Raw genomic sequence first — 13,201 nt, forward strand, 5'->3', positions numbered from 1 at the left:
GATGGTCAATGCAAAAAGTTTCTGAGCTCGCTGCGATGGCTTTCGAGATACCAAGAACAAGCCATCCATCCCTTTTGATTCATTTTCGTTTCATTGCATGCCCTTCTCCCCCGCATGAGCTCGAGGTACACACTTCTCAGTTACAAGACTCAAATGTCATATTCTGTCTCACTTCCATAGTCCTCTACATCTGTCAGCACCACATCCCACTCGCAACTCCAGTGCCCCTTCGACGCGATGCACCATCAGGTACCCAATCCTGCCCTCAAACTGTCCATCCGATGCAAGTGCTGGTAGGAGCACAAGCAGCATTCTGCTGTATACTCTTTATTCCAACGAGTGCTGCATCCTGCAAGCCTCGCCTTCTGGAAGGAGAAAATGACCATCCTCATGTTCTCCCCCCCGCGTGCCGCCCTGCGAATGTTGGGTGCCAAACCCTATGAGGGGGTGAGTAGTGAGCCGGAACAACCCCCCCGGCTCCTTGACCGTGGAGAGAAGGGCAATGGAAGGATGGCATACACACTAGTATATGTATTGCATGCCTGTCATGTTGTGCGTTCTCTTTCACTTGGCTTTCCATTTGGGGAGGGGGGGGGGGGGCTTGCAGCAGGATCGTTAGTTTGGCCATGGCGGACAAGGGGACTAGGGCTCAAGCTAGGGGGGCAGTGGACGAACTCATTCATCCTGGCTCACCTTCAGGGTCATGGTCAACATCTTCGACCTGTCTTGTGACAATAAGGCACTTTCACCCATTTCCGAGATCCGCACGAGATCCGAAAAGTTGGAGAGAGAGGTTTCGGAATGTCCTTGCCGGTTCGGCCAAGTTTCGGTGTTTGAAAATCTCGAACGGTCGGGACAGGCATCACAATCGAAAAAGGGTGTGTTTTCCGGACCATTGGGCACTGGTAATGGAGTATATTATGTCGCTAGCACCTGCTCAATGAGTTTCTCCGTCGGCGGTGGCCACCGATTTCGCTCTTTTCGAGGCTCCAACCCGAACTGAAAGCAGGGGATTCGGCTGCTTTAGTATGCAGAATATCTTCCACTTACTTAAAAGCTTTCTCTCCCGGAAACCGATTCCCCGAGCGAGCGCGAGCATGATGGACAGTAGACCTAACCGCCAGTTCCATCATTCCCTTATTTTCACCGTACCTTTGACATCTGGTAGTATGCTTATTGGGTCGCTGTCTCTTAGATAGGTCCTTGACGGTTGTTGTCCTCCTGCGTGGACGCCAGACTTTGTCTTGTCGCTGTTGTTGTTAGACTAACAGATAAGAAATAACATATCAAAACTTTTTTTTCCGTCTACCAGGGGTATCATGCCCATTCTCTTGATGCTGTGATATCAAGCCTTTTGTTTCTGCCCTCTTGTATCATTAAATTCTCTTCCACTCTAGGCTCCACCTACCTGCTAGTCTGCCTTCTTCTTTTCTTCTTTCTTTTTCCTTTTTATTTTTTCTTGTCTTTTTTTTGGGGGTTTTTTTTCTTAAAAAAAAAAAATTTAGATTTCGTCGAAAATCTGATGTCTCTCCTCTGCCGGCTACACACACTTGCGAGCACAGTCAAGGAGGCCGGAATGACTTTGGGCCCTAACCCTTCAACGGCTCCGGCGCCGTCCCGTCAAAATGCTTCCTTCCCGCCATCCAATCAAGCTCCTATGGCCAATGCCAGGGCCGCAGTTGAACCCGAGTCCAAGTCTCTTTTCGATGAAAGCCCGGAAGACGGTGATGCTGTCAAAGAGGATGAGTTCAAAGAAGGAGGATATGGCTGGTTCGTCTCGTCTCGCTATACCCATAACATTTTCATACCCTTCTTGTTACTGATGTTCATTGTATATAGGGTGGTAGTCTTCGGCGTATGGCTTGTGAATATGCATACGTGGGGGCTCATCTCGGTAGGCCTTTCTCCCTGCGCTTTCCCACCACAAGTGAAGGAAAATTGCTGACTCAGTCATACACCATATAGTCCTATGCCATCTTCTTAGCCTACTACTTGCGATCCGGCTCAATCATAGGGGCTTCCCCTCTTTTCTTCGCCTTTATTGGCGGTCTTTCTACGTCGATGGGTGGGCTACTCTATGTCACCAAAGACCTTCCTTCAAGCAAGGTGATGTATCTAGTCTCCGCTAACACTCGCTTATGTTCTCTTCTGTAGCTCTTCTCGTGTCGCCCCTTGCCACTTACAGTATCAAGACTCTGGGGACTAGGATCACGCTCTTCATAGGTGCTGTCTTCGAAGCGTAAGTCAACCTTAACTAACTTGTGTTTCCCTTTGTTCCACAACGTACCCCAGTAGTTGACCTTTGTACTAATCGTGTCTTGTACAGCGGCTCATTCATCGGCGCCTCCTTTTCTACCCATGCGTGGCAGCTTCTTCTGAGCCAGGGCGTCTGCTTTGGCCTTGGTATGGGTTTCTGCTTCACAGCTACCGTCGGTATTGTCCCGCAATGGTTCACCAAGCGGCGATCTTTCGCCAATGCCCTGGCAACAGGCGGTTCCGGATTCGGTGGTCTCACCTACGCTCTGGGAGCGAACGCCATGATCACAAATCTCGGGTTGGAATGGGCATTCCGCATCCTGGCCATCACCTGCTTCACCGTGAACGGCTGCGTCAGTCTGATCATCAAAGATCGTAACAAGGCCGTCGGGGCCAAGCATATAGCTTTCCACAAGGATCTCTTCTTCCAGCCAGAGTATTGGCTCTTCGTCGGCTGGGGATTCTTTGGTATCATCGGCTACATCATCGTCGTCTTCTCCATTGCAGACTTTGCCCTACAGGCTGGCTTCACTAGCGATCAAGCATCGTTGGCGTCGGCCATGTTCAATTGTAAGCGTCGCCCATTTTCCTCGCGCTGAAAGTATGGCAAGCAGCGTCTCAGTCTTGTTCATCCACGCTAACCATTTCATCTCATTTCAGTATCCCAAGCGCTTGGCAGACCTGCAATTGGCCTCCTCAGCGATAGGCTAGGAAAGATGAACGTCGCTGGAATAGGGACTCTTATTGCCAGTGTAGTCGCCTTCTTTTTGTGGATCTTCGCCGGCAAATACTTCGCCGGGCTCATCATCTACGCGCTCTTTGGCGCGGTAGCCGGCATCATTTGGCCATGCGTGGGGCCTGTAGGAGCGGAGGTTGTTGGTATACAGCTATTGCCCGCAGGTAAGTGACCCCATTCATACGTGTACGAGCAATACCCATCTCCTTTGAAAGACTAACGTTGTGGACTACAGCTCTTTCTCTGTACTGGATTGGCCTTGTTTTTCCTGCGACTTTGTAAGTATTACCCTTGATCGTTGTATTGTCCAAAAGAGGTTTGTCGGCTAACGGACCTTGTACACTACAGTGCCGAGGTGATCGGACTGAGTCTCAAGCGGGAGATGGTTGGAGCAGGCGTATATTTGAATGTGCAGGTGTTCACTGGTTTCATGTTCTTTGCATCCTTCTTGTCCAGTAAGTATACATATCAACTCTTCCGTCTACCTCACCGAATACCCATGGATTTACTAATCATGCCTTCTCGATGCAGTGTGGCTCCTAAGAAGCTGGAAACTCCGTCAAATGGAATATCTCGGCTTGTACGAAAAGGGGCAGGAGGCGGCCATTCATAATGTCGCTGTCATTCATCCCAACGAAGAAAGCAAGCATGAGGTGGTTTCTACCAGGAGACAACAAAACATTGTTGTCTCATACATAACGAACATGTTTGTCATGAAGCGTCTATAACTTCATATGCGGTTCGTCCGACAAGGAATCGTGTATAGATGCTCCCCTTTAATACAACATCCTTCCATGTCATTACGATGATGGTAATGAAATATATAGCCCATCATGTCTCAACTTGAATTTAGGAAAAGAAAAATGGTTTTTTTTTTTTTTTTTTTTTTTCCTAGCTTTTTGCCTCATTTTTGCTTGACATCATCTGGCAACGTTTTGAACAATCACCCGCAAAAACTATCAATCTACTTGCGAGACAACTCGATCGCCTTGGCCGCCGCCACCTCAAAATCATCAAACGCATAAAGCGGCAGCTGACTATCCGCAATGATCTTCTGTCCCTCCGTCTCGTTCGTACCCCTGATTCTCACCACAACCGGAACCGTAAGCGACAGCTCCTTAAAGGCCATAATGATGCCGTGGGCAATCATATCACCCCGCGTCAGTCCTCCAAAGATATTCACAAATACCACACGCACGCGCGGGTCCTGCAATATGATCATAAAGCTTTCTTTCACCGTCTCACTCGTAGCTTTGCCGCCTGTGTCCAAGAAGTTGGCCGCCTTCCCGCCCGCGTCCGCAAGAGCGTCGACCGTGTTCATGGCCAGCCCGGCCCCGTTCACCAGCGTCCCGATGGTCGCGTCCTCCCCGGGCAGCTTGATGTACACGATGCCGCTCCGTTCCGCCTTGACCTCGGCCGGCTCATCGGTAGCGCGGACATACATAGCCTTGATCTTGTCCGGAGGCGTGCCGTTGCGGAAGGTGGCTTGATCGAAGGCAAAGCGGGCGTGAACGAATTTTATTTCTCTGAGTCGCTCGACGATGTGCGTCGTCAGGAGGAGTCCCTCCTTTTCATAGAACAGAGTGGTCAAGGTCTCGATGAGCCGCCGGAGTGAGTCGACCGCGCTGTCTCCCTTGTTGCTCAGCTGGAGGTAGCTCGCGAGCCGTTCGATGGCCAGTTCGTCGGGTCCCCGGCGGTAGTCGAACGGAAAGCTCTTGACCGGCGCGGAGGTGCGCTGGGCCCCTTCCATCCAGTCTTCGATAGAAGGGGCGACCAGGATGGCAGGAGATCGTGCTGAGCGATCGATGCCGACGGCTAGAAGGCGGCGGGTACCATGGCCGGAATAGGGGCCGCAGTTTATCCCGCCGCGGGCGCGGAGCTCATCAAAGCATTGGTTTACATCGAGATATATACTCCGTCGTTGTTGATACTGCTGCTTGTTATGGACAGATAGACTGGCCGCGGGAGAACGCCGTCCGGGTCCTCTCATAAAGTGAAGCTGACGCCTTTGCATGCCAGTCGCGAAAGGTTGGGATCTGCTCGTCGTGCCGGACCCAGTTGTGCCTTCTCGCAACTTTGTCTTTAGAGTATCGCCTATTTTGGCTGGGTGATTAACCAGGGTCACACCAGCTTCCTCGAGTGCTGCGATCTTCGCCTTTGCAGTAGGTTCTCCAAGGAACGTAAAAGCACCGGCATGCCCCATTATGCGGCCCGGTGCCTCATTTACGCCGGCTATAAGACCAATAATCGGCCTGTCAAGTACCATGTTAGCCATTTCACAACAGACCCAGTACATGGCGGCGAAGATTTAGTAGGCTGTATGACATACTTGGGAGATTTACTACGAGAGTAGTATTCTTTGATCCAAGCTGCAGCCTCGAGCTCTCCCATTCCACCGATCTCACCAATCAAAGCGATGGCTTCAGTGTCTGGATCTTTCTCAAGGACACTCAACGCTTCTACCATGTCCGTTCCAGGTACCATGTCGCCGCCCACGCCTATGCACAGACTCTGTCCAAGCCCGGCCCTGGTGGTTGATGCAACAGCTGCAAAGTAAGCAGTGATTAGTATGAGATGAGCACCCATATTGGGGGATGACTTCAGAGACACCTTGGGAAAGGGAGAGTACTGCCTACTTTCGTAACTCAAAGTGCCTGATTTGGCTACAATACCCACCCGCCCTGGCGAAAAGCATGGCAATGGTTGGAACCCTATCAAGGAAGATATTGACATGTTAGTCTTTACCTTTACCAGGGACACAAGTCCCACCCACGATATGCTGTATGTAGGCGGTCGAGACTACTTGCTTACCTACTCGACACTTCCCTACAGCCGAAATGATGCCGGGAGAGTTAGGACCGACAAGTCTAGACTTGGACTGAGTCTTGAGCATGGAGTGGATCTAGACATACAAGTGTCAGTATATGAGGGCCGAGCGTAATTGGGCCTCTTGTGCGAGGAGCTTACTCTGAGCATGTCGTGAACTGGAATATGCTCGGCGACAGCGACTATAAGTGGTACTTCGGCTTCGATGGCCTCTTCGATAGCCCCGGGGGCCTGATGGGCGGCAACATAGATGCCTGTTGCGTCCGGCTTGAGATGCTCCATGGCCTATAAGCCCAATGTTAGCTCTTTCGGGGTTCTAGAATTGGATGAAAGGCTTGACCAGGACGTAGAGAGCTGGCTGTCGGTTCCATTTCTAACCTGGCGTACGGAAGGTAGCACGGGAAGGCCGAGATGCTCTCCGGTGCGGCCCGGGATCACACCACCGACTATCTTGGTCCCCCATGCTAAAGAGTCCTTAGCATTTGCTGTGGCCTAAAAGTCCCGCTCCATGTTAGCTTGGGTGTACATAGGAGATATTCATGAAGGAATGGCAGGGTGATCAAACCTGTTTTCCTGTAAAGCCCTGAAAAATCACGCGCGTGTTGCTGTTGATCCGAAGAAACGGCAGAGTGTCTGCATATGAGCCATGTAGTGGTTGGCAGGTGGTGAAGAAACGTCGGCTGCTTGTAGGCATTTGTAGCCTACAAGCCCATTGGCTTCGAAGGCTGTGTACGGGCGAGTAATGCCTAGCGTGTTGATACATAGAGGTAGCCATGTTGATTTGGTTTATCACCACTGGCGGCCGTGATGCAGGGGATTCTGGGAATATCTGTGCAAGTTGCAGAAACCAACCAGGCACAATGGATTAGTACTGTAGTACTTTCGACTCAGTAGGCGACTACCTCTAGGTATGTTGGACGGTTGCCGTGATGTAAGGGTGTGGTCTGATGAAGCTGAGATGTCACAAGTGGGATGATAGAGTAGCCAAGGTTCGCACTTGATGACAATAAGTAGGCATCGAACTCCAAAGAACGGCAAGACCGTTTTGAAGATTTTGCTATCCAAACGCCATGTTAGGAAGATGGAGAAGCAGGAAAGACCATCTTTACTTGCACGCGCAGTGCTTCTAAATGTGAATCCAGCTTTCCAGGGGACATCTATGGAGCTTCAACCTGCACCTTGTCTTGCTATTCCTCTCTTTCAGTAGGGCGAATGAATGCGGCCAACTCGGTAGCGGATTTGTGAAACGGTAAACTCGGAGCCGTGACGGTGATGGTCCCCGCGCCTAGGGATGGGATCGACAAGAAGGTATGCCTCCGCACAAAGGGTTGGCGCTAGCTGGTGGCAGGGGTAACAGGTGTTTGTGGTGCAACTTGCAAGCTCTTGACAAGACAGACGATTTGAGAAATGGAAGGAGACGTCGGCAAAGGCCAAAGATGTGATTTTTTTTTCCTTTTCCCCCATACATGTCATCAAGCAACGCTGGTTACAACTCAAGCCTCTCACCACCGTAACTCTCCCTTCACGCCCTTTTCAGCCTCAGCGGCCGGCTTGGGCGTACTTGATGGTTCGTTTTCCTTGAAGCCTAGGTTTTTGAAATCATCTTTGGCCATCAAGTTGCTTAATATCGCATGGTTAGCGCGGGACCAGACAGAGACATTCGGGGAGATGTAGCTGCCACCCACCGTTCCATGCGGCATGCGAGATAGGCCTTTGCCAGCGATCGACACTCATCTTCGTTGACTCCCTTGACCCTCTTGATGCAGGCAAGGTAGGTTGTCATGACGTGTTTGCATTCTCCTGGAGGGCAAAGTATGAGTGAGAGCCGAGACCAGTGTATATACATGCATTGGCTGCTGAGCCTTACCGTCATGATCCAGGGGAAAGCTGCCTCTCTGGGGCCTTGAGGTGTTGTTGGTCAGTTGGACAAGCCTTCAGGGTAGAACATTGCATTCTGGGCTCGTGGACTTACGGCGTGGGTTTTGTTGTTGGCAAGGCACCGGGACTTCCAAAGGTACTCATATTGCAAAGCCGGTGACGGTGATGAACTGCCGCAAAGTTGGTAGTCAAACGAAACCAGGGCAGGGTATTTTGGTTTTTGTTTAGCTTAGGTAGGTAGAGGTAGCTTTTACCAAGTTTTGGGTTCCCCCCTCTGTGGTTTTCCTCCTCTTGCAGGGCGTTCGCAGCTGGGGATCGATTCGAGGTGTGCGACTGCCCGCTGGAGTCTTGACTGCGGATGAAGTGCCCCTGGAAATCGGCATTCCAGCACGGTCTCAGCTACCTGGACCCTAACGTAGCAGGCTCCCGAAATGCCTGCCTACGGGGTAAGCTTTGTTAGTGCAGCTGAGCAAGCGCTGAATGGGACTGAAGGCCAGGGGCATTATGCCCGGGTTCGGTTTTACCGGAAGGTGGCAGCACGGAGGTTACAGATTACTGCGCAGGTAGGTACCTAGGGTGGATAGTGGATCGTGGACGGAGACACGCTCGGGACCATAGAGCTACGGTACGAACGAAGTCGTCTTGATGTCCATGGGGAACTATAAAGGACTTTCTGCATGCATCCCGGAAAAAGACTCCGATGTTCAGATCGGCAGGCCAGCGACATGTGCTGAGTGGACGACCTCCGAAGGTCCCGTCTCTCGCTCCGCCCTCCGTCCACCGTTGTCTGAGCCCGCGGTCCGCAGCCCGGCCGGGAGCCAAGAACTTCGGATCAACGGACAAGCCAGATGACGCACCGTGTCATGCCTGCTCATCACCGCCATCCCGCCTTCCGCCGTCCCCGCTGTCGAATTTCAACCTCTATACCTATAGTGTAGTGGTGTAGTGGACAATGTACATAAGAGGTGCTTCTCTGCCGTGTGGAGCCGTGGCAGTTGAGCTTCAAATTCTGAACTGTTCTTTGAGCCGCCGAGAGCCAGTCACAGACCCCGGTGTGTTGTCGGGTACGCAGGTCAACGTACCGGTTGCATGAAGGCCTGGAAACCTGTTCATCAGGCCGGGTCGGGTTCGATTTGCCCGGGTGCAGGCGCGACGACAACGCATCAAGGGAACTGCCCCCTTCGAGCGAGGTTTTAAACTTTTGACGACCAAGTGAAAGTGGGGACGTGGAACTTGACCCGAGGGGACCACGGACCGACCCCTCCCTCTCCCTCACTGTGTCGAGTAAATGGGTGGGTTTGCAACGCTTTGGATTCTGGAAGCGCGCCCCCTCCCCCCCCGGGGTTATAGATTTTTGGCATCCACATCGACGTCCACATCCACATCCACACTCACCATCGAGGCGCCGCGACAACTACTGAGGGCATCCCTCATCGCTTCAGGTTTCGAGCTGTCTGTGTGCTGCCTTGAACTCGTTGTACGTATCGGCTGCACTTGGATAGATCATCGATCGCCTCGTGCCTTGTCCCGCCAGTAGCCAGCAACAGGCAACACAAGTTTCTTGGTTGTAAACTCTTTTCCCGTCCTGAAGGCGATCCGCTTGATCCAAACCACCTGCCCGACTCGGGTTCTGTCGCCAGCCTCTTCTCCTGCCACCCGCCCGCACAGCCGCCAACCACCTAGCACTCATCTTGTATTTACCAATTTTCTCAATCGACGAGACCATCGACCCTCAGATAAACCCGGGAGCCCACTTGCCCCCATACACCCACCCGGTCCCGTGCGACCGCCCGAATCGTGACCTCGTCCTGCCCGACCTCGGGCCCGTTTTCAAACTTCCGTCTTGCGCTCAACTCCGGCTTCCGCCCGCCTTCTCGCCTGCGTTTGCGCTTTCTAAACGCGACCGATCTTCTCGGCTTTTTCCCCGCTCAACCGTCATCATGGCTGCTCTCGGTGACGATCTGCTGGGCGTTGTCAACAAGTTGCAAGACTTGGTTTTCAACACTATCGGCAACGATTCCCTGGATCTGCCCCAAATCGTACGCAATACCCGCCCACCACCTTCACCTGTCCGCTCCATGCTCGCAACCGCTCCTTGCCCCATCGTCCTTCTTTCCCCTTCCTTTTCCGCCACCAGGCTGCTGACGACCCCTGCTCTCCATCACAGGTTGTCGTTGGATCCCAGTCCGCTGGAAAGTCGTCCGTCCTCGAGAACATTGTCGGTCGCGACTTTCTTCCCCGCGGCAGTGGAATCGTTACTCGGAGACCCCTCATTCTTCAGCTGATAAACGTCCCCGCCGACGACGACGCCGAAGATGCAACCCATCCCAGCTACAGGAACCCCAATGCTGCTGGCCGCAACGAGTGGGCAGAGTTTCACCACATTCCCAATCGGAGATTCACCGATTTTGGCGACGTCAAGCGCGAAATCGAAAATGAGACCGCGCGAGTTGCGGGTACCAACAAGGGAATTAACCGCCAGCCCATCAACCTAAAGATTTTCTCTCCCCACGTTTTGAACCTAACGCTCGTTGATTTGCCTGGTCTCACAAAGGTACGCCGCTTTGAAGCTCTGGTGAACATGCCGTCATAACATGGTCTAACGTATATCCGTGCAGGTTCCCATTGGAGACCAGCCCACAGACATAGAGAAGCAGACGCGCAACCTCATCTCCGAGTACATTGCAAAGCCCAACAGTATTGTCTTGGCTGTCTCGCCCGCTAACGTCGACATTGTGAACTCGGAGGCCTTGAAGCTTGCCAGGCATGTCGATCCCATGGGTAGGAGGACCATTGGTGTTCTCACAAAGGTCGATCTCATGGATCACGGAACAAATGCCCTGGACATACTGTCTGGCCGGGTCTACCCGCTCAAGCTTGGTTGGATTGGCGTGGTAAACAGATCGCAGCAGGATATTCAGGGCAACAAGCCCATGGAAGAGGCCTTGAGGTCCGAGTCCGAGTTCTTCAGGCATCATCCCGCGTATCGAAACATCTCCACCCGTTGCGGAACTCAGTTCCTCGCCAGGACCCTCAACACCACCTTGATGGCTCACATTCGCGAACGCCTGCCAGACATCAAGGCTCGTCTTAACACCTTGATGGGTCAAACCCAGCAGGAACTGGCAAGCTACGGGGACATGCACTTCAGTGGCAAGGAGCACCGAGGTTCTCTTATTCTGCAGCTCATGACCAGGTTTGCGTCATCTTTCATCGCGTCCATTGACGGTACCTCGACGGAAATCTCGACAAAAGAACTCTGTGGCGGTGCTCGTATCTACTACATTTTCAACTCGGTTTTTGGAAGCTCTCTGGAATCGATCGACCCCACTTCCAATTTAACCGCCCTCGATATCCGGACCGCGATTCGCAACTCGACTGGTCCCCGGCCTAGTTTGTTTGTGCCTGAGATGGCCTTCGATCTCCTTGTCAAGCCCCAGATCAAGCTTCTTGAGCCACCCAGTCAGCGCTGCGTAGAGTTGGTATATGAGGAGCTCATCAAGATCTGCCACACTTGTGGCTCGACCGAGCTATCGAGGTTTCCCAGGCTGCAAGCCAAGCTCATCGAAGTTGTTTCTGACTTGCTTAGGGAACGGTTGGGTCCCGCGTCCAACTATGTCGAGTCGCTAATTTCCATCCAGAGGGCTTACATCAACACTAACCACCCCAACTTCCTCGGTGCGGCTGCAGCAATGAGCCACGTTGTGAGCAATAAGCAGGAGAGAGAGAGGAAACGTCTGATTCAAGAGGAGCGCGAAAGACGTGAACGGAGACGGCTGAAGGAGCTTGGTACGAATGCCACCGAGACCCCTATTGAAGGGGAAGAAGAAAGTACTACCCTGGAAAAGACGGACAACGTCCACGTGCGCAAAACCGCTGGAAAGGGTGCCCGCAGCATGTCTCCGGCTGTCCGGGAGAACGGCCCCGGCAGCATTGCAAGCGCTTTGAACGGAGCCAGATCGAATTCTCCTTCTCGCTTTAACGGAGGGCAAGGCGTGGGTAATGCCAAGGAGTCCTTTCTGAACTATTTTTTTGGCAAAGACGGAGCCATTGTTCCCGGTCCTTCAAACAGCGGCAACATTGGACGCCATGTCAACCAGGCCATGGAGCCTACATTTAGCCAAAGCATGAGACGCCCAGACGACAGACAGGTGCGAGCGCCCGCTCAGTCGATAAAAGTGGATGATGACATGGACTATGTCGGCAATGCGAAGGGCACTGAGCTTGTGAGTTGGCCATATTCGCTTTAAGTCTCTTGCTTTCTTTTTTTTTTTTTTTTTTTTTTTTTTGTGCGGCCTATGCTAACAACTTTCTGATGCAGAGCAATGACGGCGAGCCGGCCATGACAGATCGCGAGGCTATGGAAGCCGAGCTGATCCGGGCTTTGATCAGCTCCTACTTCAACATTGTGCGCGAAAGCATCGCAGATCAGGTGCCCAAGGCGATCATGCATTTACTAGTCAACCACTGCAAGGATGTTGTTCAAAACCGCCTTGTTAGCGAACTTTACAAGGAGACGCTGTTTGAGGAGCTGCTTTATGAGGATGATGCAGTGAAAAAGGAGCGGGAGAAGTGCGAAAAGTTGCTCCAGACATATCGGGAGGCGGCCAAGATCATTGGTGAGGTTGTATAAGGCTGGGCTCTACCTTTCCTCAGGCTACACCTACAGACCTTGCGAGGCCGACTCTGGCAGCAGCAGTACGACTGATGTATGTATTATGAACCGATCAGACTTAGAAAGGGGTTATGGCAGTTTCTCAATGGAGGCACTTGTGGCTTGTGTGTTTTTTTGTTTCACGACTTTTGATAAGAGTACCCCCCTGCTGGCTACGAGGATGGCGACTTTCTCCGTTTCGGAGATAAACAGTGAGCTTCTTGAATAGACAATACGTGTCTCTGGAAGGAATGTGCACTACTTGGATAATGGTGCTCATCGCTTAGCCGTCAATTTCTCGTCTGGAAGAAAAGTGATACTATGCCGTAATTTAAAGCTTGACCGAGTTGTCACTCGGACAGATAGGATTCGCGTGTACACTGTACATATAAGCGTCAGGTACAAGTACTTAGCTAAGGTAAGTATTTAGACTAGTGCTAGTATAGTACACTACTGTGTACAGTTCACCCCTGGAAAGTTCGTTAGCGCGGTACTTGTAAGCAATTTTCGACAGGGGCGGCGAAGGGGATCTATAGATGCCCTGTAACTTACTGATTATAGAAGGTGAGGGGGGTTGATTACAGGTGATTCGAGTGATTTGGGCACCCGGCTAGTGAAAAAAAGCGTGTGTGTGTGTGAACTCTTTCTCACTTTGAATCAGGTAGTTTCGGCCAATCAGAGTTCGTAAATAGATATGGACAAGCTTGCAGCCCCCCTTGTTGAACGATGTGGGACTCGTAGTACGCTAACAAACTTTCCAGCATTGATCTGTAGTAGTTACTAACACGCGCCACACAAGCTAACGAAGCATCCCAAACTCGCCAAAGCACAGAAGTCAGGCAGGCTGCAAG

The 13,201-nt window shown here is 52.0% G+C and overlaps 5 protein-coding genes across 5 annotated transcripts; 3 read left to right on the top strand and 2 right to left on the bottom strand.

The window, feature by feature from the left end:
• Nucleotides 1-1,576: 1,576 nt before the first annotated feature.
• NEUTE1DRAFT_133382 (uncharacterized protein) lies at nucleotides 1,577-3,720 on the top strand (the record flags this gene model as incomplete). Its single annotated transcript, XM_009858148.1, has 9 exons — nucleotides 1,577-1,770; nucleotides 1,840-1,894; nucleotides 1,966-2,065; nucleotides 2,155-2,239; nucleotides 2,327-2,826; nucleotides 2,917-3,156; nucleotides 3,228-3,270; nucleotides 3,341-3,447; nucleotides 3,524-3,720. 9 exons carry the CDS (start codon nucleotides 1,577-1,579, stop codon nucleotides 3,718-3,720), a joined length of 1,521 nt encoding a protein of 506 aa, XP_009856450.1.
• A 173-nt stretch (nucleotides 3,721-3,893) lies between these two features.
• Nucleotides 3,894-6,718, bottom strand: NEUTE1DRAFT_150284 (uncharacterized protein; the record flags this gene model as incomplete). Its single annotated transcript, XM_009858149.1, has 6 exons — nucleotides 3,894-5,244; nucleotides 5,322-5,538; nucleotides 5,804-5,894; nucleotides 5,960-6,103; nucleotides 6,197-6,310; nucleotides 6,384-6,718. The coding sequence occupies 6 exons, from the start codon at nucleotides 6,591-6,593 to the stop codon at nucleotides 3,957-3,959; spliced, it is 2,064 nt and encodes a 687-aa protein (XP_009856451.1).
• Nucleotides 6,719-7,248: 530 nt separating this feature from the next.
• NEUTE1DRAFT_118947 (uncharacterized protein) lies at nucleotides 7,249-7,846 on the bottom strand (the record flags this gene model as incomplete). The annotated part of the gene is made up of 4 exons (XM_009858150.1): nucleotides 7,249-7,438; nucleotides 7,504-7,618; nucleotides 7,686-7,720; nucleotides 7,791-7,846. 4 exons carry the CDS (start codon nucleotides 7,838-7,840, stop codon nucleotides 7,321-7,323), a joined length of 318 nt encoding a protein of 105 aa, XP_009856452.1.
• A 471-nt stretch (nucleotides 7,847-8,317) lies between these two features.
• On the top strand, nucleotides 8,318-8,566 carry NEUTE1DRAFT_118948 (uncharacterized protein; the record flags this gene model as incomplete). Its single annotated transcript, XM_009858151.1, has 1 exon — nucleotides 8,318-8,566. The coding sequence occupies one exon, from the start codon at nucleotides 8,342-8,344 to the stop codon at nucleotides 8,546-8,548; it is 207 nt and encodes a 68-aa protein (XP_009856453.1).
• A 528-nt stretch (nucleotides 8,567-9,094) lies between these two features.
• Nucleotides 9,095-12,598, top strand: NEUTE1DRAFT_91539 (uncharacterized protein; the record flags this gene model as incomplete). The annotated part of the gene is made up of 4 exons (XM_009858152.1): nucleotides 9,095-9,735; nucleotides 9,864-10,250; nucleotides 10,315-11,922; nucleotides 12,018-12,598. The coding sequence occupies 4 exons, from the start codon at nucleotides 9,637-9,639 to the stop codon at nucleotides 12,327-12,329; spliced, it is 2,406 nt and encodes an 801-aa protein (XP_009856454.1).
• Between the last annotated feature and the right edge of the window lie 603 nt (nucleotides 12,599-13,201).

This window comes from Neurospora tetrasperma (genome assembly GCF_000213175.1).
Source record: "Neurospora tetrasperma FGSC 2508 unplaced genomic scaffold NEUTE1scaffold_81, whole genome shotgun sequence".
NCBI lineage: Eukaryota > Fungi > Ascomycota > Sordariomycetes > Sordariales > Sordariaceae > Neurospora > Neurospora tetrasperma.